General features: G+C 44.6%; 1 protein-coding gene across 1 annotated transcript in view; it reads right to left on the bottom strand.

The window, feature by feature from the left end:
* The window catches only part of LOC138288102 (uncharacterized), a 270,866-nt gene that overhangs the window by 128,021 nt on the left and 117,136 nt on the right, over positions 1-25,709 (bottom strand). The window contains exons 5-6 of the mRNA XM_069229334.1: positions 18,676-18,792; positions 3,956-4,017 (exon numbers count right to left, since the gene is read on the bottom strand). Coding sequence (XP_069085435.1) covers positions 3,956-4,017; positions 18,676-18,792 — 179 coding nt within the window. The remainder of the gene's footprint in view (positions 1-3,955; positions 4,018-18,675; positions 18,793-25,709) is intronic.

The raw sequence follows: 25,709 nt of genomic DNA, 5'->3' as shown, positions 1-25,709 counted from the left end.
GCTTAGTGACAATCTGTCCAGTTTTTGGTTGGATCTGCTGCTGTCTAGAGTAGAGCTTTTGTTGTAACTTGTGGAGAATAGGCTCCAATGGCTTTGATAGTCTTTTTTGGGGTCGAATTTGACATCTGCGGGTCTGATTCAACTTTGTTTCGGCACCAAAGATCCACTCAGCGCCGAAGCTGTAGACGCAGACTGTCAGTTCGGTACAGAGGGTGTGGCGACCGTGGAGGTTGTAGGTGGCAAGGTTTCCAGCTTCAGATGGTGTTTTGGCACAGAGCCAGAGGGCAAGGCGTCCAACTGAATTCTCAGTGCTGAGCATGGCCTAAAGGCAGTGGTAGTCCGAAGGCCTCTTGATCTGGAAGCGCAAGTCTCTTTGAAGACTCGAGGCTGACGGGTAGGGCGTAGGGTAATCACTGAGCAAGACTCCAGTGTTGAGTAGGTAATTTTGAACTCCGGATCAGATTCAGAGCTGGCCTCAATGGAGAAAGCCTCTTCTTCAACCACCGAAGTGGATGCCATGCCTCCCTGACGTCCTGATGTCCGAAGAGGTCGAGAGAGCCATCGGTGGCCCTTCCCTGCAATTCAAGCCGCTGTGCTCAAAGGTCATAGAGCATTTTTGTTGAGCAGAAAGGTAGACAGGCTTCACAATCTGCCTCGCTTTAGTCCAGAGAGAGACAGGTTGACAGGTCCCTGCCAGCTCTGGGCAGGGAAGGGCCTACTGCAGGACAGATTGTGACCAGTCAGCTACCAGTACAAATCTTGGGTCATCTCCTCAAGGGTCCAGATAGTGTTAGAAAAGTGGCCCTAATGCTTGGGCCTAGTGGGGGGCTTTAGGGTTCCACTGCACAATCTGTATGGTCCACCTGGCATGGTTGACCAGAAGGATGCATGAGGTTAAGAGACCCAGAAACATCAGAGCTACCCTCACTGGGATCCAGGTAGGAGTCTAGGTATGAGACTACTGAATCCTACCCTCCAAAGATGGGCATTGACCACCACCATCACTTTTGTGAATATCCAAGAGGCACTGGAGAGACCAAAAAGGAGCACAGCGACCTGCAAATTCTCCAGGCTCCACAGAAACATGGTGTGACAGCCACATATATGAAAATATACATCCAAGACCTCGGTATTCAGCATCCCAGATCCAGACCAGAAACAATCTGAGCTAATGAAGCATTTTGAATTTGTTCTTCTATAGGACAGCACTTTTGGGTTAGGGGCCCACTTGAAGTCTGAGGGACATGTCCTTTTTCAGAATGAGGAAATATACGAAATGACGACAACTGTTTCTTTCTGAATCCAGTTCCTGGTCTATGTATCCCTTAGAGAGAAACGGGCATACTTCTTACAGCAGGATGACAATCTACAAGACCCATCTATTGGATGTGATGAATTGCCAAACTGTGAGGAAGTGTTGCATTCTGTCCCCACCAATTGGGCATTAGCCACTGAAGTAAGACTGGTGACCCTGCTGACCTGTGCACTAGGTGCCGGTTCTGCATCTGCAGCCCCAAAAGGAATGGGCTGTCTGCAGTATCACTGGCTGGAAAGGTTGTTGATGCTTATGTGTCAGTCCCCTGAACAGGTCCAAATCTTTCAGAACTGTGGGGCAAAACATCCGTACTAGACTGCCCTGTCAATGCAGTCCACATGTCAAAGCCTGTGCTGGTGACCTACTTAGCTACACCCTGCCTGTCATGGATAGTCTAACCCAAAAACGCTGTAAGGCAATCACGGCTTGAATCCTGTTTTAGTTGGGCAGATCATTTCCTAGCACACTTTTCAACTTCTTTTTCGGAGTCTTCATAAGACAGTCACAGCTGGGGAGGAGCTCCGACCACAGAAAAAAAAGGAATTGACATCAGGACGTACAGGTGGAACATATATGCAGCTCTGTTCTGTCACTTCCAGATTTAGAGGGATGTCAGCACAGAGCACCCTGAGTCACTTATCAGCATTCAGACGCAGTGCTATAAAATTCTTAGGTTCTTGTCTGTCAACTGGGGGATATTCGAAGGATTGAAATCTGCAGTTTTAAGTATCCAAGAGAAACTAATATTTTCACGCATGACAATGACACAGAATGCAACAGTCTCTAATACCAAGGGCTAAGGTCACCTGCCACCACTAAGGTAGGAGGGTCAGGTCCCTTTCTCTATAATAACTGTGTCATGGCATGCAACCCATTACGTTTTTCACAGGTATTAGTATAAGGAAGGATTTGCATAAAGTCAAACAAAGACGGGTCCAACACGGATTGCAATTTAGGGCTTCATTTGAGGCCAAGGGAAAGAGCCTAAGACTTATAGCAGGTACCATGGAAGTAGTTCCCACAAATTTACCCTTCACCTCCTTGGAGCAAGGTTCAAAAGGGCTCAAATTTCTTGTATGGCTTGGGACCAAATGTAAATAAAAAGATCAAAAGACTAGGCTGAATACATACTACAAACTTACAGAGTACTGAAAAATGGGACATTTCAATGGAACCACAGAGAGGACTGCACAAAAGATGGACATTTCCGTAGACAAAAAATGGCCCAACTAGGAACATTGACTATTTGAGTAAGAAACTAGAATGTTAACAGCCTTTCCATCTCATATTTGCATTGAAGTGTAATGAAATATAGATTTATATAGCGCGGCTTATCACTCGTGAGGTTCACAAGGCACTGTTCATGGGCACAGAGAGATTAAGTGATTTGCCCAGATTCATAGGATGTTGCGCTGACGCAGAGGGTCGAACCCGCATCTCCAGCTCCTGAGGCGATTGCTCTGTCCGCTGCACTGCATCCTCTCCCTGACTAGATGGATATAAGTCAGTCTGAGCCAGTCTTCCTTGATTCAATTTTGTAACCTACAGATTTGATTATAGATCTTTACAGTGAATGTAGTAGTCCAGTGATCTTGCTAACCATTCTCTTCCATCACTGCCACTCCCACATCTTTGCTATAAGAAATGCCTTCTCAGCACCTGGGAGGAAAAGAAGTCTTTCTGCGTACGGCTTTCAGAATCAAGGGCAGTTTACATTGTGAAATATACTAACTGCTGCATCATCCCTACACAAAGTAGCTCCTTAGTTTGGAAGCTCCACAACTAAAATCCTTTCCCAAATTTAGTATTCTCAACATATCAGATAAGCAAAAGAGCTAGACAATAAGAGCAGGTGGTGAAATTATTGCACCAAGGGGTGTCATCCGGGCACCCAATGGCTTCAATTGAAGCCCAGGTTCCCATACCAGGGTCAGGAAAGGTGATTCGAAGTCTGAGACACACACCAATTATCTGGTGCATCAATTTAAGCTTTTTGCAAGAAACCCATACTGTTGAGAGATTTTAGGGGACACAAACTCAGTATGCATTAATAGCTTTACATATCTTTAAATACCTCAGAAAGCAATCATAGGTGCTCTACAGTTTGCTCTAAGATAATAACAGAATTGACTTTTAAGTTAGCCTGCTCAAAACTTCAGTCATTTGTACCATACACTTCCAGCGATTGTTTTAACAACTTTAGGGGTTCATCTTTTCCAACAAGTGCACACAAATCTTATGCAAGTCTAAAAAATAACCAAAATTCCATATTAGTAGGCCAGCTTGCTAAATGAAAATCTCACACTGCATGATATACAAACATGACATTTAAACCCAACCTTCCTGTACTGCCTCATCTAATGTATGGTAAGGGGCAATAGAGGACCAGTTCTGCACAGGTCTAGGCGTTCCTCCTACAGAATGACTTCCTGGATCATCAATTATACAGCGCACTCCTGGCAAGTCTTGGTTTTGTAAACTAGGAGTACTTGAACTCACCACTACAGCATGTAATGCTCCTTGGTGCATCTTCTACCACAGACAATTCATCAGGGAGGACTGTTCACAATGTTTTGAAGTACGAGTTATACGAGTAGAGACAAACCCTTTATACAAAACATCTCAAAGCATACATTGTACCTTCTGAATTACTTTCCCAAAGGGCCAGAGAAAATAACCAGCCAGCTTCCAGCAGAGCTTCCCTATAAACAGAGAAAGAAATTTGTGAAGGTTCAGAGATTACACAAGTACGCTACAGATGTTCTACAAACAATAGTTACATACACTTCCTCAATGGGTCATTAACACTGAACTGCTAACTAGCAGCTGGATTCCATATTTATAAATATCGTAGAGTCTTAATATAGAGACATAGATTTGTGGTCAAAGGCATGCACTGAAAAACGTATTAATGGACTCTTATGTTAAAGGGGCAACAACACATTGCACTACAATGTGCCATGTTACTTGCAGTTTTGCAGCACTACCGCTACACGATATCTAGAGTCTGCGCTTCTTCACGGTTCTGGAATTTCTTGCGTAATTTGTACTCCGATCAAGGATTAGATGTTGTGCTAGCTGGAAAGTCCACATTAATAATGTGAACTTTATTTATGGTGCTTTTTGGGTTGGAGAATATGAATAAAATACTTACCTATGGTGGCGCTCATTCTGGCAGATAAACTACCTGCAGATTTCTCACATTGTGAATCTTCCCGGCTCGACTAGACCCGGAAACTCTAGCAATTGCTTCTACGTACCAACAAGTGCTGCCAATTCTGTCCCGCTTCTGAACATAACACGAAGCTGCATAAAAGCGCCACACCTGTAATCTGGTGCCAGTATATTCATTAAACCATTCCGCGTCCAAAAACATGGAGAGTTCCTAGCATAACAGATTTATCACGGGCAGTGTGCACAAATTAACTCAGGACTTTATTTATACATAAAAGTCGACTCAGCAAACAGGGATGTGGATGGGAATGGAGGAAATCTGCAGTTAAATGGATAGCCTAACAAAGACTGCTATAGGAGGGAACACTTTTTTTTTTTTGATGGACACTCCCAACCACAAATACTTCTAGTAATTCGATACCAAACTGATATCACCTCCAATGAGATGGGCCCGAGGAACAGACTTTACACCAGGAAGTCTTGCGAGGATGAGCAGGCAAAATAGGCTTCTAAAGTGGGTGAATTGATGCAACAGTGTCTGGTGAAAGTATGGCCAAAGGCCCACATAGCTATCCAGCAAATGTCCAGAACAGGAACACTCTGAACTCTAGCAGTAGTCACGTTTTTCACACTAGTGGAACAAGCAAGAAGGACTTCAGTAGGATCCCAATGTAACACAGTTTGATGTAGAAGACAATCCATCAAGACGTTAGTCCCCTGGCCTCTCTTTCTTTCTTCACACCAGTGAACCCAGCAAATAGGTGAACATCCACCAGATATTCCTCGGTCCTCTCAATCTGGATCCAAACACAGATTCTCCTCTTTGATAGATTTAACAGAGAAAAGAACTTAAGAAGCATAATGGACCAACCAATGCAGAAAGGCGGAATCACTTTCAGGAGAAAGGACACAGTGTCGAAGCACCAGTCAGTCACAAAAAAAGGTAGTGAATGGAGGCTGAACTGACAAAGTTTACTGTTAGCTGACGCAATGTGCAGAAGTAACAGAAACCAGAAACATGGACTTCAGAGTCAGAAATCGGAGTACTGTAGTCCTGAAAGGAGCACACATTAAGTGAGAACCAAACTGACGTCCTATGTGTCATAATGCAGAGGGAGGGCAAAACCTGTGAAAGCCCCTTTGAAAATGCATCACAATAGGGGATTTGAATAATGAGGGCTGATCAGTCAAACAAGTGAAGGTGGAAAGGGCTGTTAAATAACCCTTAACTGTAGTCACAGAAAAGCCTTGCCAAGCCAAAGATAACACAAACAAAAGAACGTCAGGCAATCTAGTTTGTAGAGGGTCAACTTGCTTCTCTTCATACCAGGCAACAAACCTGGACCAGCAGCCTGAATAACGGATGTGGGGGAAGGATTGCAACACTAAACACCCCATGCAGTAGATTGTAGCATCTCCTTTGGTTTAGCTCAATCTTCAAGCATGAAAGTGAAGATTGTAGAGGTTAAGATGCAATACCGCGCCTTGCTGCTGAGATAGCAAATACTCATGAAGAGGAAACCAATGTGGAATGCAGCTGTTCAGAGTCAGCAGTTTAGAGTCCAAGGCCTTCCTGGCCCAATGTAGGACCAACAAAATCAACTTTGCTCAGCTCTGCCTGATTTTCTTCAGGACCTACGTGATCAGAGACAGAAACCCATAGGAGTTCAGAGTACAGCCATAGGGCTGATGAATCTGCTAGTGACCACTAGGGAAATTCTCGAGCACAAAAGGCTGGACAATGAGTGAAATGTGGGTAGCAAATAGGTATATCGGGGTATACCTCGCAGGACGATGATGCCTTATGCCATCTCTGGGTAGAGACACTATTCATAATGAGCAAGATCATATCTGCGGAGTTTGTTCACTCAGATCCTGCTAGGTAACAGACTGTCAGAAAAATCATGTTAAGTGCAATTTATCGCCAAAGCCTCAAATTAACCACACGAAGGGCACGTGACCCCATCCTACTCAGCTGCTGCAGTAGGACATGCCAGTCATGTGGTCTGTCAGCACCTTAATGAACCTGCCACTGATGAAAGGCAGAGAGGCCTTTAGGGTTAACTGGATGGCTCACAGCTCCAGAAGATTTATGTAGCGGAGGTACTCCATCCGGGAACACAGACCTCTGATCTCCAAGTCCTTCAAATGACCTCCCCAGTCAGAGAGGACGTATCCACCACTAATGTGAACTCTGGATGAGAATAGTAAAAACGCTGAGTCGCATGTTACACTGGCATCAGTCATCCATCACCGAAGGCTTAAAATGGTCTCTTCAGAGATGTAGATTCTTTCCAAAAGGCATCCCCAGCGCTGGGTCAAATGCAGTAGCAGATTCCACTGAAAATCCTGTATAAGTAAGAGGCGGGAGGGCGCCAGCAGGATGCTTGATGCCAATGACACAAGCAGCGTCAGAACCATGAAGGCTGTAACAGAAGCTCTCTCCCTAAACATCATGATCATAGTCTGAATATTCCAGAGTTGTCAGGCGGCAGGAATGCTTGTGTCCAGAACAGCTGTAATGCCTTATCTGGTAGAGACAGACTAGCCACAGATTTTTTACCTTAGAATTCCCCCACAGGCACCTGACTGGATCTGGAAAATAAATTTCAGCAGTACCTTTGCGCATCGGTAGAGGGCACCGTGTGACTCCATATCAATGACAGCCACCGGATAGGACGTCGGAGTCCATATAATCCCTCCTCTGAGGCGCCGACGTCAGTCATCTGTGACCAGAGTCCACGCAACAAAGAGGAGCCACCAGACACTGGCAATGGAACGGTGCGCCAAGAAGAAAGATGTAACTTTGAATTACAACTACAAATCGAAATGCTTGGTAAGAGGATACAAATAAAGAGGCAGTGAGGTAAAAAAATAATTCGCAGAACGGGAGGAAGGGTGGGTTGGTAAGGAATCTGCGGCTAGACTAGGTCTCTACCAGCTAAGGCGTTACCGAAGGTAAGTAACTTGTTCATTTGATAGAGACAACTAGCTGCAGATTCCTTACCTTAGAATTAGATGCCAAAGCAATGTTAACCCAGGAGGTGGGTCTGCGAACACATCCTACCCAATTCTCACATAGAATTAACCGGTCTAACTGAAGGTCTGAGTAGCACAGTCACAAGAGAGACAAAAGGTGAGAAAGAACATTCATCTCAACAGAAGATTAGTGGAAGACCCACAAAAACACAAAAAATGATAAGTGAACTGCAGCCAGGATCAGACAAAGATCAGGAGGACGACTACTACGTCCATTAAGAAGACGAAGACTGTGGCACTTGGCCAGACAAAACACGTGGGCCACTGCACAAAGAGGAGACAGCAGTCCATGAGAAAAGTAGAAAATGGAATAGAACCAGTGCCCTATAAGAGTCATAGAATGTTCCCTCTGAATGTTAGAAAATGAGTAATGTTGCAATAATAAGTAATACCCAGGGACACTTCCAATCGAAGATGTATTAGAAACCCCAAAGGGATCATGAATTTGAAAGCAGAAACACCGCTTTCCACCCAGTGGGAAAGGACATCCCTAAAACCATAGGTGGGTTCCCCTCCCACCCCCCACCCCCCAACCGCAGAAAAATTAGGGGAAGACTGAACGTACCAACAGAGTCTACTTATACAAGGATTTATACTGAAACTACTGCCAAAAGAAGCACCTAACAAGGTCCCTGTAGGGAACAGCCAAACATCAAAAGATGGCTAAAGCCTACACTAATCGCTCAGAACAGCAGGGAACTGAAAAAGGTTTTTGCATAAGGAAGAACCCCGTAGAGAGCAAATCTTGTGGTGGGAGCCTAAGCCCCACATACAGAAGGAATGAGGGTCCGTAACTGACATCTGTTGAGTACATGACCCAGGAGTCTTAAAGCCAGAAGGCACACACACTGTTCCATCATAAGGAAAACCATTGAAAAAGGGGGCCAAAATGGCCAGAGGAACCTCTTCTCTGGATCCACAGTGCAGAAAGGAGTAACAGTCATCAGAGGAGGGATTATATGGACTATGTTGACATCAAATCCGGTGGATGACGTAGATACAGAGTCACATGGCACCCTCTACCGATGCACAGAGGCAGTTTTTCCTGGATCCAGTCTGGGGGAGAATCCTAAGGTAGGGACTCTCCGGCTAATTGTCTCTATCAGATAAAGGCAATCCTCTGCACAGATTGGAAATGGAATTTAGATTCGCTGAATTCCGCAGCATAGAAAGCAATGACACTTACCTGTAGGTGGTCCAAGTCTAGCTGCAACAAGCCCACCTTAGCAGACACTCATACCTGAGCCATGAAGCCCATACCTGCAAACATAAGCAATCACCACAATGACCTTCGTAAAGCCCAGCTGTCATTAGTCTGAATTGCAGTACGGTATATTGGAAGTGGTCTGGCCCCACCACAAAGCAGAGGTACTTCCTGGCGGGACTGCAGTACTAGCACATGAAAGTAGGAGTCCTGTAGGTCTAGGGACTCAGTCCAGTCCTGAGGATCAAAGATCAGCCAAACTTGAGCCAAGTGTCATCATTTGGTACTTTTCAAAGAAACCAAGTAGAGTCTTCGGTCGAAAATATACTTTAGTGCCCCATTATTCTTGAGGGCAAGAAAGTACTGCGAGAAACAGCCCAGTCAATTCTCTCCCTCTAGTACCAATTTGATCACACCTTTGGCAAGCAACATCACCACTTGCTTTGACAGAATCGCAGTGTGATCAGCGAACATCAGAGAGTAAAGTGCAGGGATGTGGGTCCTTAAAGGGATAACTAACTTGGATATTTTGAAGGACCCATCAGTCTGAAGCGCACAGAATGACAGCAAGGCAGACAACACTGGATTCTTCCACCTGCTGGTCTCAATAAGAGAGACTGGAGGGTGAACTAAAGAGGTTTGGCAGTGGTAAAGAAAGGATGAGGGGTATTGCTGCTACTGTAGTTGGCCACGTCCTTTGGAACCTCCTCTACACCTGCCACCACAAAATGGCTGAGTGGGTTCCTGTACCGGCCGTGAGGGCTGTTGGCAGCGATACCCTCAGAGTATCTTCTAAACTTTCCGTATTGCTGATGGAACTGTTGAGCAGGGGTCAGTATCCAATTTCTCTACTATGACATCGGTCTTCTCACTAAAGAACCTATATCCATCAGATTGTCATTTTGCAGTATGTAACTTTTACAAACCACATCCCCCAACCATCATGTCTTTGCTTAGGCCATACATTTAGTTACTCATCTGCATTATCTGATGCATTTATTTCTATCTTGGATAAAAATGTGCCTTCACATTCGCTATGACAATATTGATTTCTGTAATTTTGTTTTATCCTGCACTAAAATGGGCTTACAAAAAGCCTGTTTACATAACAATGGGGATTTGTGGTGTTTGCACATGTGGCAAGATGTTGCCGGAGCACACAAGCATACGTCCAAATGCCTACTAGTGTATGGCAGGGTGATTATATACGTTATAAGCATTAATCTTCTTGTAAGTTGAAGAGGATGCATGGGTCACAACCAGTTTCCTTTTACTGAAGCTGATAAGCTAGTCCATACCAGACTGTCAAATGGCCAAGAGAGATCTACCAGTCTGTATTCACAGAACACTGGAAACATAACAAAATAGCATATCCAACAGGAAAGCCTGGGTGTCCCCCAAGAATCCAGTGGAACGTATCCAGGCAGGTCATCTTATAAAAGATGCCAGTGCCCATGGCATGAGAAACAGAATCTGCAGTGTCCAGTTCAAAATGTAGACTAAACTTAACATTCTGACCATCCAATGGCATCTGAGCTAAGTAGTTGTGCATGCATTCTTATCAAAGCTTAACGGCTCCCAAACATTGCCCCTAAAGGACTGTGTAACAGCCCAGGAGAAAAACTGCATTCCGTAAGCATAATGTCAAACTGGCAGAAGGAGTGGAGGAAAAAAAAGAAAACCTTTGATGTCCATTGTGTTGATTCTTTCTGACTGTCCAGTGGAGAGACAGGAATAGAATTCAAATATACCTTATTCACGGAGGTGGGGTGTATACTACAAGGCTTTTAAAGTGATCATATACAAATATTTCAGATCTCCTGGAAGTGACCAGTATCCCCCTCACAGTGAGGAGACTCACAGCCGGAGCTGAAAATTATGTTGATCAAGCAGCCAGGGCAGAGCCAGTGGGAGACTTACTGAAAGGCAACAGAGGGTCAGAGGCTGCTGTCACATTTTGCAAAATTTCTGAGAGAAGGTCAGACTTTGTATTTTCTGAGAGAAGTGGTAAATCCAGGACATCTGTGGCCCTGTGAATCACTCCCGCAAAGGAGGTACACTACTCTGTAAGAGGCCTTAAAGGCACTCAGGACAGATTGCAGAGATGGATCTGAGCCACTGACGTTTTGCAAATCAACATAAAGGCCGGCATGTATATTATGAGGTGCAATAAAATTATTTGCTGCCTCATCATCACCTTCATCATGTGAGAAATGCTGAGGCCTGTCTCATATGATACCCAATCAGAGCCTAAATATCCTCTCCTGGAGGTACTGCTGACAATACAGTGTGACTGGAGGGGGGCCCTCATCATCCATATTTGCTTTCCTCAGCATAGGCAGGTTCTAGCTGAATATGGTTCCAGATCAGAAGTCTTAGCTGGAGGTAGTCCAGAAGCTGCCAAATTTGTAGCCAGTGCAGACAAAGGACCCAGAGGTGGGGACTGTGGCACAAAAGAGGAGGCAGGCCTAGCACTATTGGGGGAGGGCCAGTCAGTGTAATGGAAGAGCATAGCCATAACAAAATCAACTACAGACCCAGACGGCTCAATAGGGTTGAAGACTCACCAGGCAGACCCTTTCTTAGAAGCCCCAACCTGATGTCAAGTCGACAACAGCCTAGGAAACGTGTGGCACCTTAGCTCCAAGTTCAGCATAAGGCCTGAGCAAGACAAAGAAAACCGAGGCTGTCTCTACTAACACAACTGCGAGATTTTGCTCTAGTGAGGGAGTGTCTTGTCATCAAAGAGCTTCAGGTATACTTCAAGTTGCCTTTTGACCTACAGGACTAGGGCAATCTCAAACAAAACAAGCCCCACTTCTGTGTTCACAACAAAGCTTACCCACCCCCACCCCTTCTTCCAGGATAGTCTGTGTGACTCAGGGAAAACACCCGTCCCATGGCTTTGAGTCATTCTAGTTTTCAAAGTATTATATCCTGTTTGGTCCATCACTGACATCTGCTTCCTACATGCACAGCACAGCTTGAAACCTGTAGACTTTGGGGCAACTCCCTGTACACTATGAAAGTTACAAATGTGATGAAAAACAAAATGGGTAGGAGCAGAGCTTCATGCTGGATTCTTTGATATTCCAAAGATGACAAGCAGTGGTATATATTCAATGACTACTGAGCATATATTATATATATATATATATATATATATATATATATATATATATATATATATATATATATATATATATTGAAAATGTCACTTACCCAGTGTACATCTGTTCGTGGCATCAGTCGCAGTAGATTCGCATGTTCTGCAATAGCTCGCCATCTGGTGTTGGGCCGGAGTGTTACAAGTTGTTTTTCTTCGAAGAAGTCTTTCGAGTCACGGGACCGAGTGACTCCTCCTTTTGTCTCCATTGCGCATGGGCGTCGACTCCATCCTCGATTGTTTTTCCCCGCAGAGGGTGAGGTAGGAGTTGAATTGTAGTAATAGTGCCCATGCAATGGAGTGACTAAGTATGCACTTATTTAAGGTTGAGATGATACATATATAAATAATTGAAGGTAACTTCCAAACTGCTACAGGCTCCCGGGGAGGCGGGTGGGCACATGCGAATCTACTGCGACTGATGCCACGAACAGATGTACACTGGGTAAGTGACATTTTCAGTTCGATGGCATCTGTCGCTGTAGATACGCATGTTCTGCAATAGACTAGTAAGCAGTTATTTCCCCAAAAGCGGTGGATCAGCCTGTAGGAGTGGAAGTAGTCTGAAATAATGTCCTTAATACAGCTTGACCTACTGTGGCTTGTTGTGCGGATAACACGTCTACACAGTAGTGCTTGGTGAATGTGTGAGGCGTAGACCATGTGGCTGCCTTACATATTTCTTGCATTGGGATGTTTCCTAGAAAGGCCATGGTAGCACCTTTCTTTCTGGTTGAGTGTGCCCTTGGTGTAATGGGCAGCTGTCGTTTAGCTTTAAGGTAGCAGATTTGGATGCATTTAACTATCCATCTGGCTATACCTTGTTTTGAAATTGGGTTTCCTGCATGAGGTTTTTGAAATGCAATAAAGAGTTGTTTAGTCTTTCTGATGTTCTTTGTTCTGTCAATGTAATACATTAATGCTCTTTTGACATCTAATGTATGTAGTGCCCTTTCAGCTACGGTATCTGGCTGTGGAAAGAACACCGGAAGTTCCACTGTTTGATTTAGATGGAACGGTGAAATAACCTTTGGCAAAAATTTAGGATTGGTCCTTAGGACGACTTTATTTTTGTGTAGTTGTATAAAAGGTTTCTGTATAGTAAACGCCTGAATCTCGCTTACTCTTCTCAGGGAAGTAATGGCGATGAGAAATGCCACCTTCCAGGTTAGGAACTGTATGTCGCAGGAGTGCATGGGTTCAAAAGGTGGACCCATAAGTCTAGTTAGGACAACATTTAGGTTCCATGAAGGAACAGGTAGTGTTCTTGGTGGTATAATTCTCCTAAGGCCCTCCATGAATGCTTTAATGACTGGTATTTTATATAGGGAAGTTGAATAGGTAGTCTGCAGGTATGCAGATATTGCTGCAAGGTGAATCTTAATGGAAGAGAAAGCTAGGTTAGATTTTTGTAAGTGAAGCAAGTAACCCACTACATGTTCTGGAGTTGTGTGTAATGGTTGTATTTGATTAATATGGCAGTAGCAAACAAACCTCTTCCATTTACTTGCATAGCAGTGCCTGGTGGATGGCCTTCTTGCTTGTTTTATGACTTCCATACATTCTTGGGTAAGTTGTAAGTGCCCGAATTCTAGGATTTCAGGAGCCAGATTGCTAGATTCAGCGATGCTGGATCTGGGTGTCTGATCTTTTGGTTGTGCTGTGTCAACAGATCTGGCCTGTTGGGCAATTTGATGCAGGGTACCACTGATAGGTCTAGCAGCGTTGTGTACCAGGGTTGCCTTGCCCAAGTTGGTGCTATCAATATGAGTTTGAGTTTGCTTTGACTGAGTTTGTTTACCAGGTAAGGAAGGAGAGGGAGAGGAGGAAAAGCGTAAGCAAATATCCCTGACCAGTTCATCCATAGGGCATTGCCTTGGGATTGTTTGTGTGGGTATCTGGATGCGAAGTTTTGGCATTTTGCGTTCTCCCTTGTCGCAAACAAGTCTATCTGAGGTGTTCCCCAGAGTTTGAAATAAGTGTTCAGTATTTGGGGGTGAATTTCCCATTCGTGGACCTGTTGGTGATCTCGAGAGAGATTGTCTGCGAGTTGATTTTGTATCCCTGGTATAAACTGTGCAATTAGGCGAATTTGGTTGTGAATTGCACAATGCCAAATTTTTTGTGCTAACATGCTTAACTGCGTGGAGTGCGTCCCTCCTTGCTTGTTTAGATAATACATTGTTGTCATGTTGTCTGTTTTGACGAGAATGTATTTGTGAACTATTATTGGTTGGAAAGCTTTTAGTGCTTGAAAAACTGCAAGAAGTTCTAGGTGATTGATATGCAGTTTTGTTTGATGTACGTTCCATTGTCCTTGTATGCTGTGTTGATCGAGGTGTGCTCCCCACCCTGTCATGGAAGCATCTGTTGTTATTACGTATTGTGGCACTGGGTCTTGGAAAGGCCGCCCCTTGTTTAAATTTATGTTGTTCCACCACAGAAGCGAGAGGTAAGTTTGGCGGTCTATTAACACCAGATCTAGAAGGTGACCCTGTGCTTGAGACCACTGTGATGCTAGGCATTGTTGTAAGGGCCTCATGTGCAGTCTTGCGTTTGGGACAATGGCTATGCATGATGACATCATGCCTAGGAGTTGTAATACCATCTTTGCTTGTATCTTTTGTGTTGGATACATGCGTTGTATGATGGTGTTGAAATTTTGAATTCTTTGTGGACTTGGAGTGGCTACTCCTTTTGATGTGTCTATTATGGCTCCCAGGTATTGTTGTACCTTGCGTGGCCGAATCTTGGATTTTGTGAAATTGACGGTGAACCCTAGTTTGAAGAGGGTTTGTATGATATGATTTGTGTGATTTGAGCACTCTATTAACGAATGGGCCTTGATTAGCCAGTCGTCTAGATATGGGAACACATGTATTTGCTGCCTTCTGATGTGTGCAGCGACTACCGCTAGACATTTGGTAAAGACTCTTGGTGCGGTTGTTAATCCGAAAGGCAGTACCTTGAATTGGTAATGTATTCCTTTGAATACAAACCTTAGGTATTTCCTGTGCGATGGGTGAATTGGTATATGGAAATAAGCATCCTTGAGGTCTAAAGTTGCCATGTAGTCGTGCAGCTTTAGCAATGGCAATACTTCTTGTAGTGTGACCATGTGGAAGTGGTCTGATTTGATGAAAGTGTTGACTACTCTGAGGTCTAGGATTGGTCTCAGTGTTTTGTCCTTCTTTGGTATCAGAAAGTACAGTGAGTAAACTCCTGTGTTTATTTGTGTGTTTGGCACTAATTCGATTGCATTCTTTTGCAATAGTGCCTGCACTTCTATCTCTAGGAGATTGGAATGGTGTGTTGTTAAATTTTGTGCTTTTGGTGGTATGTTTGGAGGGAACTGTAGAAATTCTATGCAGTAACCATGTTGGATAATTGCTAGAACCCAAGTGTCTGTAGTGATTTTCTCCCATGCTCTGTAATAATGACCTATTCGTCCCCCCACTGGTGTTGTGTGGAGGGGGTGAGTGACATGTGAGTCACTGTTTAGTAGTAGGGGTTTTGGGGCTTTGGAATCTTCCTCTATTTCTAGGGAATTGCCCTCCTCTATATTGTCCCCGAAAACCTCCTCTATACTGTCCTTGGTAACTGGACGGTGTGGCTTGTGAGGTGCTGGCTTGTGTGCTTTGACCCCGAAACCCCCCTCGAAAGGGCGTTTTACGGAATGAGCTGTAATTCCCTCTGCTCTGCGGGGAGTAGAGTGCGCCCATGGCTTTGGCAGTGTCCGTATCTTTTTTGAGTTTCTCAATCGCTGTGTCCACTTCTGGACCGAACAGTTCTTTTTCATTAAAAGGCATATTGAGAACTGCTTGTTGAATCTCTGGTTTAAATCCAGACGTTCGGAGCCATGCATGCCTTCTGATAGTTACAGATGTATTAATTGTCCGTGCAGCTGTATCTGCAGCGTCCATGGAGGAGCGGATCTGGTTGTTGGAGATGGCCTGTCCCTCCTCAACCACTTGTTTTGCCCTATTTTGGAAGTCTTTGGGCAGATGTTCAATGAGATGTTGCATCTCGTCCCAGTGGGCTCTGTCATAGCGCGCAAGTAGTGCCTGGGAGTTCGCGATGCGCCACTGGTTTGCAGCTTGTGCTGCGACTCTTTTACCAGCTGCATCAAACTTGCGGCTTTCTTTATCTGGGGGTGGTGCATCTCCAGATGTGTGAGAGTTGGCCCTTTTCCTAGCTGCTCCTACAACAACAGAGTCTGGTGGCAGCTGTGTTGTGATGAAAGCCGGGTCTGTAGGAGGCGGCTTATACTTTTTTTCCACCCTTGGTGTGATTGCCCTACTTTTGACCGGGTCCTTAAATATGTCTTTTGCGTGCCGGAGCATACCAGGGAGCATAGGCAGGCTTTGGTAGGAGCTGTGGGTGGAGGAGAGTGTGTTGAACAGGAAATCATCCTCGACCTGTTCTGAGTGGAGGCTTACGTTGTGAAATTGTGCTGCTCTAGCCACCACCTGAGAGTACGCGGTGCTGTCTTCTGGTGGAGATGGTTTTGTAGGGTATGCCTCTGGGCTGTTATCTGACACTGGGGCGTCGTATAGGTCCCATGCGTCCTGGTCTTGGTCACCCTGGCTCATGGTGGTGTGAGCTGGGGAGTGTGATGGCGTTTGTGCTGGTGAAACGTTAATCACGGGCGGAGGAGAGGGTGGTGGTGTAACTCTTTTCACCACTTTTGGTTGTGGTACTTGTTCCGCCTGGAACTCCAACCTTCTCTTTCTCCTAATGGGGGGAAGGGTGCTTATTTTTCCTGTCCCCTGCTGAATGAAGATACGCTTTTGCGTATGGTCCGCATCAGTTGCTTGTAGCTCTTCCTCAAACCTATGCTTCTGCATTTGGGAGGTTAGCGAGTGCTCTTCTGTATAAGAGCCTGAAGCTGGGTCGCTTGCAGTTTGTTTCGGCGTCGAAACTGTGTCTGCGTGTTTTTTCGGCTCCGAGGTGACTTTTTTCTTTTTCGGTGCCGAAACCTCTCGGCGTCGATCTGTTTCGGTGCCGCTGTCTCGGCGTCGAGCCGTGTCCACACCGGCATCTCGGTGTCGAGGCTTGTCTCCAGCACTTTCTCGGTCCCGAGAAGGCTGCGTGCCGGTGTCTCGACCGGAGTCGGACGATCTCGGCACTGTTTGGGCCTTTTTCGGTGCCGACGGTCGGTCACCGATTTTATGGGTTGAGCCATGGCCTGGTGGCAGTGGCGTCCCCTGGGCCTTGTAAATGTTTCTTTGTGTGGTTTTCGACGTCTTACTCACGGTTTGTGTATCGTCGAATCCTTCGGAGTCTGAGTCTTGGATCGAGAAGGTACCTTCCTCTTCCTGTTCCTCGAACTCCCGTTGGGCTGTCGGTGCGGACGCCATTTGAAGTCTTCTGGCTCGACGGTCTCGGAGTGTTTTTCGGGACCGGAACGCACGACAGGCCTCGCAGGTGTCTTCGCTGTGCTCAGGTGACAGGCACAGGTTGCAGACCAAGTGTTGGTCTGTGTAGGGGTATTTATTGTGGCATTTGGGGCAGAAACGGAACGGGGTCCGTTCCATCGGCGTTCTTCAGCACGCGGTCGGGCCGACCAGGCCCCGACGGAGGATCGAAAAACTACCCCGAAGGGCACCGGAGCTCTTCGATCTTCGATGCGGTGTTGAATCTAAGTACGCCGATCCCGAACGCAACAATACCGACGAAAATCTTCCGAAATTAACTATTTTTTCCGTTCCGAAACTCGGAGCGACAGGAACACGTCCGAACCCGATGGCGGAAAAAAAACAATCGAGGATGGAGTCGACGCCCATGCGCAATGGAGACAAAAGGAGGAGTCACTCGGTCCCGTGACTCGAAAGACTTCTTCGAAGAAAAACAACTTGTAACACTCCGGCCCAACACCAGATGGCGAGCTATTGCAGAACATGCGTATCTACAGCGACAGATGCCATCGAACATATATATATATAGAGAGAGAGAGAGAGAGCGCGCGAAAGAGCAAACAAGAGAGCGTGCATGATCCATAAATAGGTAATGGGAACCCTTCACTGTGGCATTTCAAATGTTCACTGTAGGCAGTTTCCATAATGGAGAGGTCCAATCCACATTAAGGTTGTTGGCTAGATGTGAATATGGCTCAACTGCTAGACTTATTGACCCATCATCTATGCCTCTGGGTTAGAACATCCAGCATGAAGCACTCAATAGTTAGTAGGCTTGATGGGAGCTCCACTAGAACACATTTTATGCATGATTTAACAACCCCATTTCAAACTGTGAAAAATGTTGCACTGTCAAGCGATCAGTCGGCTGTGCAATGTATTTCAATCTACAGTGCCTTTGGTTAGAAAGGTTAAACAGAATTGTGATGCTACTACTTACACTTTCACATCCCATCACAGCCTTCTGTAGATGCAGTGGGGTCCTGATCTGCGCATTTAAGGGACTCTTAATTATCTTGGAATTACAGTTCTATAGACCAGGACCACAATGAAGGAGTACCATTACATCTAGCACACTAGCAGGAAAAATAAATGTCCTCACAGACCACTGTGTAGCGGTCACTGGGAAACGACTTACATTAACATATCAGGGGATACACGTGGAAACATTGCTTCATTTATACCTGAAGGACTTGTTTCTATGTTTTAAGCCAGGTAACAAAAAAACAGCCATCAATTCCTTTCTTTTCAAAATTGTTGCATCTTTTTAGAAATCAAATTGATCAAATACTGAAATATTTCGACACTGTCTGAAGAATAGACTCTTCAAAAACATTTGTAAGAACTTCTTTCAACTTACCATAAGGAACACCCAACAGAGAGAGAAACATCACTCCAGCAACTAGGATGTACACCAGAGAAAGCCACCAGCCAAACAGGAGCACATAGATAACATTGCTGCATGTCACTGTGGACTCTACAAGTAAGGAAAGGTAACAAGTCAACTGAAGAAAGCAGGATTTCAGATCAAGGGGACTAAAGTAGATTGGTTAAATTAGAAGCACTTCTCGAATTTATTTACATTTAGTTGATTAGCAAACCTCAGAATAGCTTTAAAAACTTGTTCATAAGATATACAAATGCACCAAGGAGATTGGTAAAGGGCTGATATGTTGCCTTGTGAACACTACAGTGCACTGCACAGACATGTAGAGTCCAAATTGTGATGAGATAGACTTGATATCCAGAGTCCAACCAAATGTAAAGTGAGATATTCCTAGTCAGCACTCATCCGCTGCTACCTGCTAATTTCAAGAGTGCAGAGGAATGAATCTAAAGGAGCTCTATATTTTCTATTGTCAAGTTTTACTCTTTTAATGGGATTCAATGTATTCTAGATTATATGGCCCTCAGCAGCCAGACACCTGCGTCCATGACTTTGTCATAGAACATCTGTTGGTGGAAAAAGTTCTGCCAGCCAGTTTATGACTGGGATCTATTGTGAAGCGAGGTGATGAGGTAGACCACTCCCTTGCAGCCTTAACTAGCTCATTTTAGAAGGCTTAGAGCTTGCCACAACATGTTTTTGTAGTCTTTCAACTGGAGTGGTTTAGGGGCAAGTGGGGATATTGGTAGGGTCTCCATACACATTCAATTGTATTTGATGATGCTCTAGTATGTATGAAGGGAGTATAGAAAAGTTTAAAAGTGGGAGCGGCCTGGAATCCACTTTTGGGATTCTACAAGTTTCAACATCGACCTCCATGGCATTGAACATCCTTCACTCCTCCGTTTCAACCAAGATGTCAACCTTCAAGACTAAACTACAACACTGCATAACAGTCTTGTTAAATTGTCTAGCACCTCTCAGACAGAGGCCTCGGCTCCATGGTTCGCCAAGAATCTTTGTAATGGAAGAAAATCTCACAGAAGTATAGAGAACAGAACAAGGCAATCTCCCTAAACTGCCAGCCTCATCTCAGGATAGCCAGGAATAACTATACAAAACATCCTCTTAGCAAATTCTTATAAATGAATCCCTGTTACACAACTAACGACCTCTCAAATGTACTCTTTCGATTCACAAAATTATCCAATATAGCTTAAACTATCCTCACCTTTGAAGAGCCCAAGGAAAATGTAACGAATTTGTACATTTCTTCAGCAAGAAAGTAAAATATCTTAAGTGCTTTCTTCCTCCAGTAACAGACTATATTGATATTCCCTACCAGATGTGCAAAGGTCAGCAAAATTGGCCCAGTATCTCAAAATTATGATTTTAATGTGAAATCTGGGAACCACTTCACTGATGCAGTGCCCGGGAAGGTTGCAACAGAGCTCCCCTATCAGATCTACCTTACCAGATCATGTTAGATACCTTTCCCCTCTCGCAAGCCTCATTCTGCAACTGCCTCATAATTGGCCAGGCCTTACCTCTTAAAGAAGCTTTTAGTGGGTGTAAACTATATCAATAGCATTGTCCCCATCTCGGATACTCGCTTCCTAAGAAGAGTGCTAAAACGTGTGTCTCGCCAGCTTGTGCATCACATCAAGATTACTTATCTTTTAAAATACTGTCAATCCGGATTCCTTTAGTGTTGCAGCACTGATACTGCCAGTTGATGACTATGCTCTACAAATCCAACACTGGAAACGCAAGCCTCCTCTTAGACTCTTCTGCTGCCTCTGACATGGTCAATCCCTTGAACAACAACCTCAAAGAGAGAACAGGTGTCAAGGGAGTTAAATGCTTCTTAAATAGTTTTCTTCCTATAATTCTAGTCCAGCCAAAAACAGTAAGAATTTTGAACATGCTTTAAAATTAGGCTAAGATACAACAAAGGGTTCTCCAAAATTATACCCTTTCACCTCTCTGGGTCATCCTCAAGAAGTCTAGTACTCTCCAGAATTAATCTGCGGATAGCACTCAGTTATACATATGGGTTTCCTTCCCCTAACAACTCTGCTCTACTCTAAAACACTGGAGACTGTTCACAAAGATCGATAGTCACCTGACACCTGAAAATCAACTCTCATATAACAGAACCTCTTATCTCGCCCAAGAAGTTTAACTTGCCAGTGCAGTCCTCTTTCTACTCCCTTGACTGCCACTCAACTATAGTTGACACTGATAAATCACTGGGAGTCACACTGAACAGCATACTTATGTTCCAATCCCACATGTCCTGACCAGAAATGCTAATTTTCAACTGAGAGCACTCTTGTATCATTTTATTTCGGAGGACAATCCTAATTCCTTTGTTCAAGACCTCGTTTTCTCTAGGCTCAATTACTGTAACTCACTCCTCAGACTTAACCAGAACCCATTTTTTCCTCTAAGAGTAGTGTTGACTGATATAGCTTGATTGGTCTCCAAAAGCAAGAACTTTGATCATATTGCTTGTGGATACTTCTCAATGCAAGTTAACGTGCATCACCCACAAAGCCCTACATACAGCGAACCGCTGTAAGCTGGCTGAAAATTTCAGAGAATCAACCTTTCGTGTCACTCATATTCACAGCTACTCAAAATCCCTGAGTTAAACAAGAAAAAGCTTTATCAGTCCTTCTCTGGAAGCGCAACAAGACTTTTGAATGAACTTCCTACTGCCATGCAAACTATTTACCTATCTACATAAAAAAAAAACCTGATAGTCCTCGTGTCAGAGGTATTATCATGCTGAGACCTAATTTTTCTCTACCTTACTAATGCTGGGATCGGAACAACCTGCTCCTGCCTCCTTTTTGTTAGTAAATGTATTTTTTTGCTTCTAACCCTGCAAATACTTAGCTATTAATGTGTGCTACATTTTTCCGGTCTTCGCACCACTTTGACTGGTATTGCTTCGATATGTTACAGTATAACTGGCTGTATGATCTCTCATAACACTTTTTTCTTTCACTTTTGTAATTACATTGTTCAGCACTTCAATGCCGTTTGACCATGTTATGTTACTTAAAACTGCATATTTACTTATGTCTACTTACCCCTCCTGGGGTATCGGCGATCAGCCAGGAGACTGTAGCCATCTCAGTCCTGTGCTTTTCTTTCAATCTGACACCAGGTATAACCCATCTACTTACATTGACACGTGGCCTTAGTACCAGGTGCTTCTTGGCCTTCCTCTTTTCCCAGGAGGGTTCTAGGTCAGGGCTTGCCTGGTGGTGTTGGATGCCTTGCAGAGCGGGCGTGACCTATCCAGAGCGAGCATCTTTTCATGATTTCCTCATGTGCATGGAGTTGGAAAGTCTGCTGCCATAGGTTGTTGGTGCTGATGGTGTTTGGCCAGCGGATCTGTAGGATTTTCCTCAGACAGGTGTGGATGAAGGTCTGGGTTTTGTTGGTGGTAGTCACTGCTGTCCTCCAAGTTTCCGCTCCATACAGAAGGACCGATTTTACATTAGTTTTAAAACACCGAATCTTGGTTTGCAACGTTAGATCCTTGCAGATCCAGATCTTCTTAAAGAAGGCAGCCCATGCTTTGCAGATTCTTGCCTTGATGTCACATTTGTGCCTCCCTCTGTGTCTAGGACACTGCTCAGGTAGGTGAAGGTCTCAACCTGTTCCAGTGCATCACCTGCAAGAGTGACTGCAGTTGTGCTGGCTGTGTTAGCCTTCAGGATCTTGGTTCCCCCCTGTAGATGTTGAGGCCAAGCTGAGCTGATATGGCAGGTAGCCTTTCTTGGGGATCTTGATGATATCCCTACTTCCAATCTGATGGCACATTTTCCTCTATCCAGATCCTTCCAAACAAGGGGTAGAGAATGTCTACTGATGTTTCAATATCTGCCTTCAGTGCCTCTACAGGAATGTTGTCAGGTCCTGCTGCCTTCCCATTACTCAGATGTCTGATGGTTTGGCATATTTCTTCCTTGGTCGGTCTGCTGCAGGCGAATGGCAAGTCCTTGTCAGCTGGCTGTATGTCTGGTGGAGAGTGCAGCACAGGCTGGTTCAGCAGTTCTTCAAAGTGCTTTACCGATCTTCGCTGTTGGCCTTCGTTACCCATGACTGTCTTCCCAGCTTTGTCTTTAACAGGTCTTTCTGGCTAAGAGAATATCCTTAATATGTCGTAAAGTTGGTTCAAGTTTCCATGGCTTGCTACTTGCTGGGATTCGGTGGCAAGACCATCTAGGAATCTTCACTTGTCTGCTCTTAAGCTTCTCTTTGCTTCCTTATTGGTTTTGGCATATTTGACTTGTTTTGCTTCTTTCTGCTCTTGTTCAGCTGGTGTTGACTGCAGTTTTCTTTTCCTTTCTCTTGGATTTTGTGCAGTCTTACGGGAGATCCATATTTTTTGCTGGTGTTCCTTGGGACCCAAGATCTTCTGGCAGGTTGATGTCACTGTTTCTTTCAACTGCTCCCACTTAATTGTGCAGAAGGTCGCTGTGATGATTCTGGGACCAAGGCTTTCCAGCCAATTGGAGCTCTGTTAGCTGCTGGCATTAGCATCAGTGCTACTCCCAGAGTATGTGGGGCATTCTCTTCCTCGTGTCTAGAATAAATGGAGCAGCATTCCTCCTGGAGCCAGTTTTTCCGGTCCAGACTGTGTCCATCTAGTCTCACTGATGCCAAGCAGAGCAACGTTGTCTTTTTTTTAAGCTCCACTTGTGCGGTCTTGCCTGTCATGCCTATGGTCTGCACATTCCATAGTCTTGGTCGAAAGCAGGTAGACCAGCTTTGTGGCTTCCAGGGATCTCAGCTTTCACCTCAAGGCGTCTAGGATATTCCTCTCTCCCTAAGGTTGGGATGTTTAATATGTAAACTAAATAAATAAAAACAAGCTTAGTACATTTTAATAGAGGGGTATTAGAGATAAAACTGGGGCGGGGTGGGGGATATAAGGGTTGCTGTACCTTATATATGACCTAGACCTATCATTCTGTACATGTAGCTTTTCCTGACAATACAAATCCAATTTCAGAAAATCCAGTAATGCAAGTTATTGGGAGGTTACATCCAGTACACTGCATGGATTCAGCCTAAAGCATGTTATATGAAAGTGGGAATGACAAGGAACTTAAAAACACAGAAGTGAGTGAAGAGCAGTTAGAGATACTTTTCTTGCAAAGCTCACTGAGATTTACAGAGAGCGATGGGATATGTCACATCTTTAAAAGTATTCATCTGGTGATGAAGTGGGATTTGCATCTGCTTCTAACCTACCAGATCTTATGAGATACCAAAAGAGCATGGGATGGGGAAAAAAAAAAAAAACAGTCTAAAAAGGTTTCATTCAGGATTAACTCTCAAACAGGAAGGACATGAGCTATTGTTTCAGCATGGAGTACATTACTTGGGAATCCATATCTCTAGGGGTTTTGACATCTAAGTAGTGAAAACATACTGAATAGCTATAGATAACAATGTCATTAGAGTCAAGCACACCAGTTTAGGCTTTGGAAAGTGAGTACAGTGAGCAGTGATATCAATGAAGAAGAGGAGCGGATTAAGTGACCAGCAGTGGTGACCGCGACAAAGGAGCGGATAAGCTTGGGCCATGCACAATATTAAAATCTTTTCAGCCTATTTAGTAATTTTATCCCTTTCCTCTGACATTACTTCTTGTAGAGACACTCCTTAATTGAGACAGCCATTTACAAATGTGGCTGGTAATGTATTTCTCTTAACTATTAAATATGCATTCTGCACTATTTGCTGCACTTTGATGGTCATGGTTGTCAAAGCATGATCTATATTTAACAAGAGAAATCTGATCAATAATATTTTACTCCTTCGTGTGCCCACTGGAGCACCACTCTTCTTCTGCACTGGTTCTTCTTTGAACGACCTGGCTCCCAACACACACAACTGGACTACTGATGCAGTTTCCGTTTTTTTTTTTTTTTTAAATAACCCAAGTGACAGAGGTACTATCTTTTCACCAAGAGAGGATTAAAGTTTTGAAATACCAATCTTCATTTATATATTCGTTTAGTAATGCAGCATGTGAAACCTTTCAGTTACTTCAGAGTGCAGAATGGGATAGGAGAACTATTGGGGTCTCAGAGACCGCATAGTACGGGAAGAAATTGTCAGATAAAGTACAATAGCACCCATAACCAAGACGCTGCGATCATTTCATTTGAAATTAGAGAATATTATGAAGAGAGTCTGAATAGTTGTGCCAGACCCCAGTCAGGGGGGCCACCAGGCAAGCAGGGGATACTAGGCCTCAACCGTGGAGGAGTTAAGTTGTTTACCACTGATGAGTCCAGGCCCTGGCCTAGTATGGCTCTGCAAACTTGGCCAAGTACAACCCTTTTGGCACTTGTGTCTCAGAGTAGCGAGGGCAAGTAGTAATAGGTTTCTCAGGGAAGTATTGTGGGGTGCTTGAGCTCAACAATCAACTGACAAACCAATGAACTCAATGTCCTGCCCAGTGCTCGTCTTTTAAAACACACAGCATACTAAATACTGCTCAACCCCAAGGGTTACACAAGTCAGTGACTCTGAGCAGGGGTCTACTATAAGATGCTACATGCTCCCTTTTCTTACTACCTCTCCTTCACAGGTGGCTCTCTAGCTCTGGGTTGCTCCCTCTCAAGAAGTCAGGGGAAAGAATGAACTTGGCTCAGGTGAAGATCTCAGGCCCATAGTCAAACGGGAACTCAGTCACTTAATCCTACTCCATTTGAAGATGGGTGGCACGTTTTGAGTCCTATAAAGGGTGGTATTCCTTCACATCTCCTGCGGGGCCGCAGCAAGCGGACAGTTCACTGAATCACAAAAGATGCTGGGCGTGGGCCACACCATTCCATGCGCCCTCCCAGCCTGTGGAACCGTGGCACTAGTGCAGGCGCATACCTGCTGTGGTAATCTCCAAAGGTGTGCAATGATGCGGCCCTGCCTGGGCAGAGGACAGATGCAGGCTAGGTCAGGCCAAAGGTGGTAAC

Source organism: Pleurodeles waltl, chromosome 4_1, assembly GCF_031143425.1.
Source record: "Pleurodeles waltl isolate 20211129_DDA chromosome 4_1, aPleWal1.hap1.20221129, whole genome shotgun sequence".
Classification (NCBI taxonomy): Eukaryota; Metazoa; Chordata; class Amphibia; order Caudata; family Salamandridae; genus Pleurodeles; species Pleurodeles waltl.
Note: the sequence above shows the minus strand (reverse complement) of the source record. Positions and strands in the feature narration are given on the sequence as shown.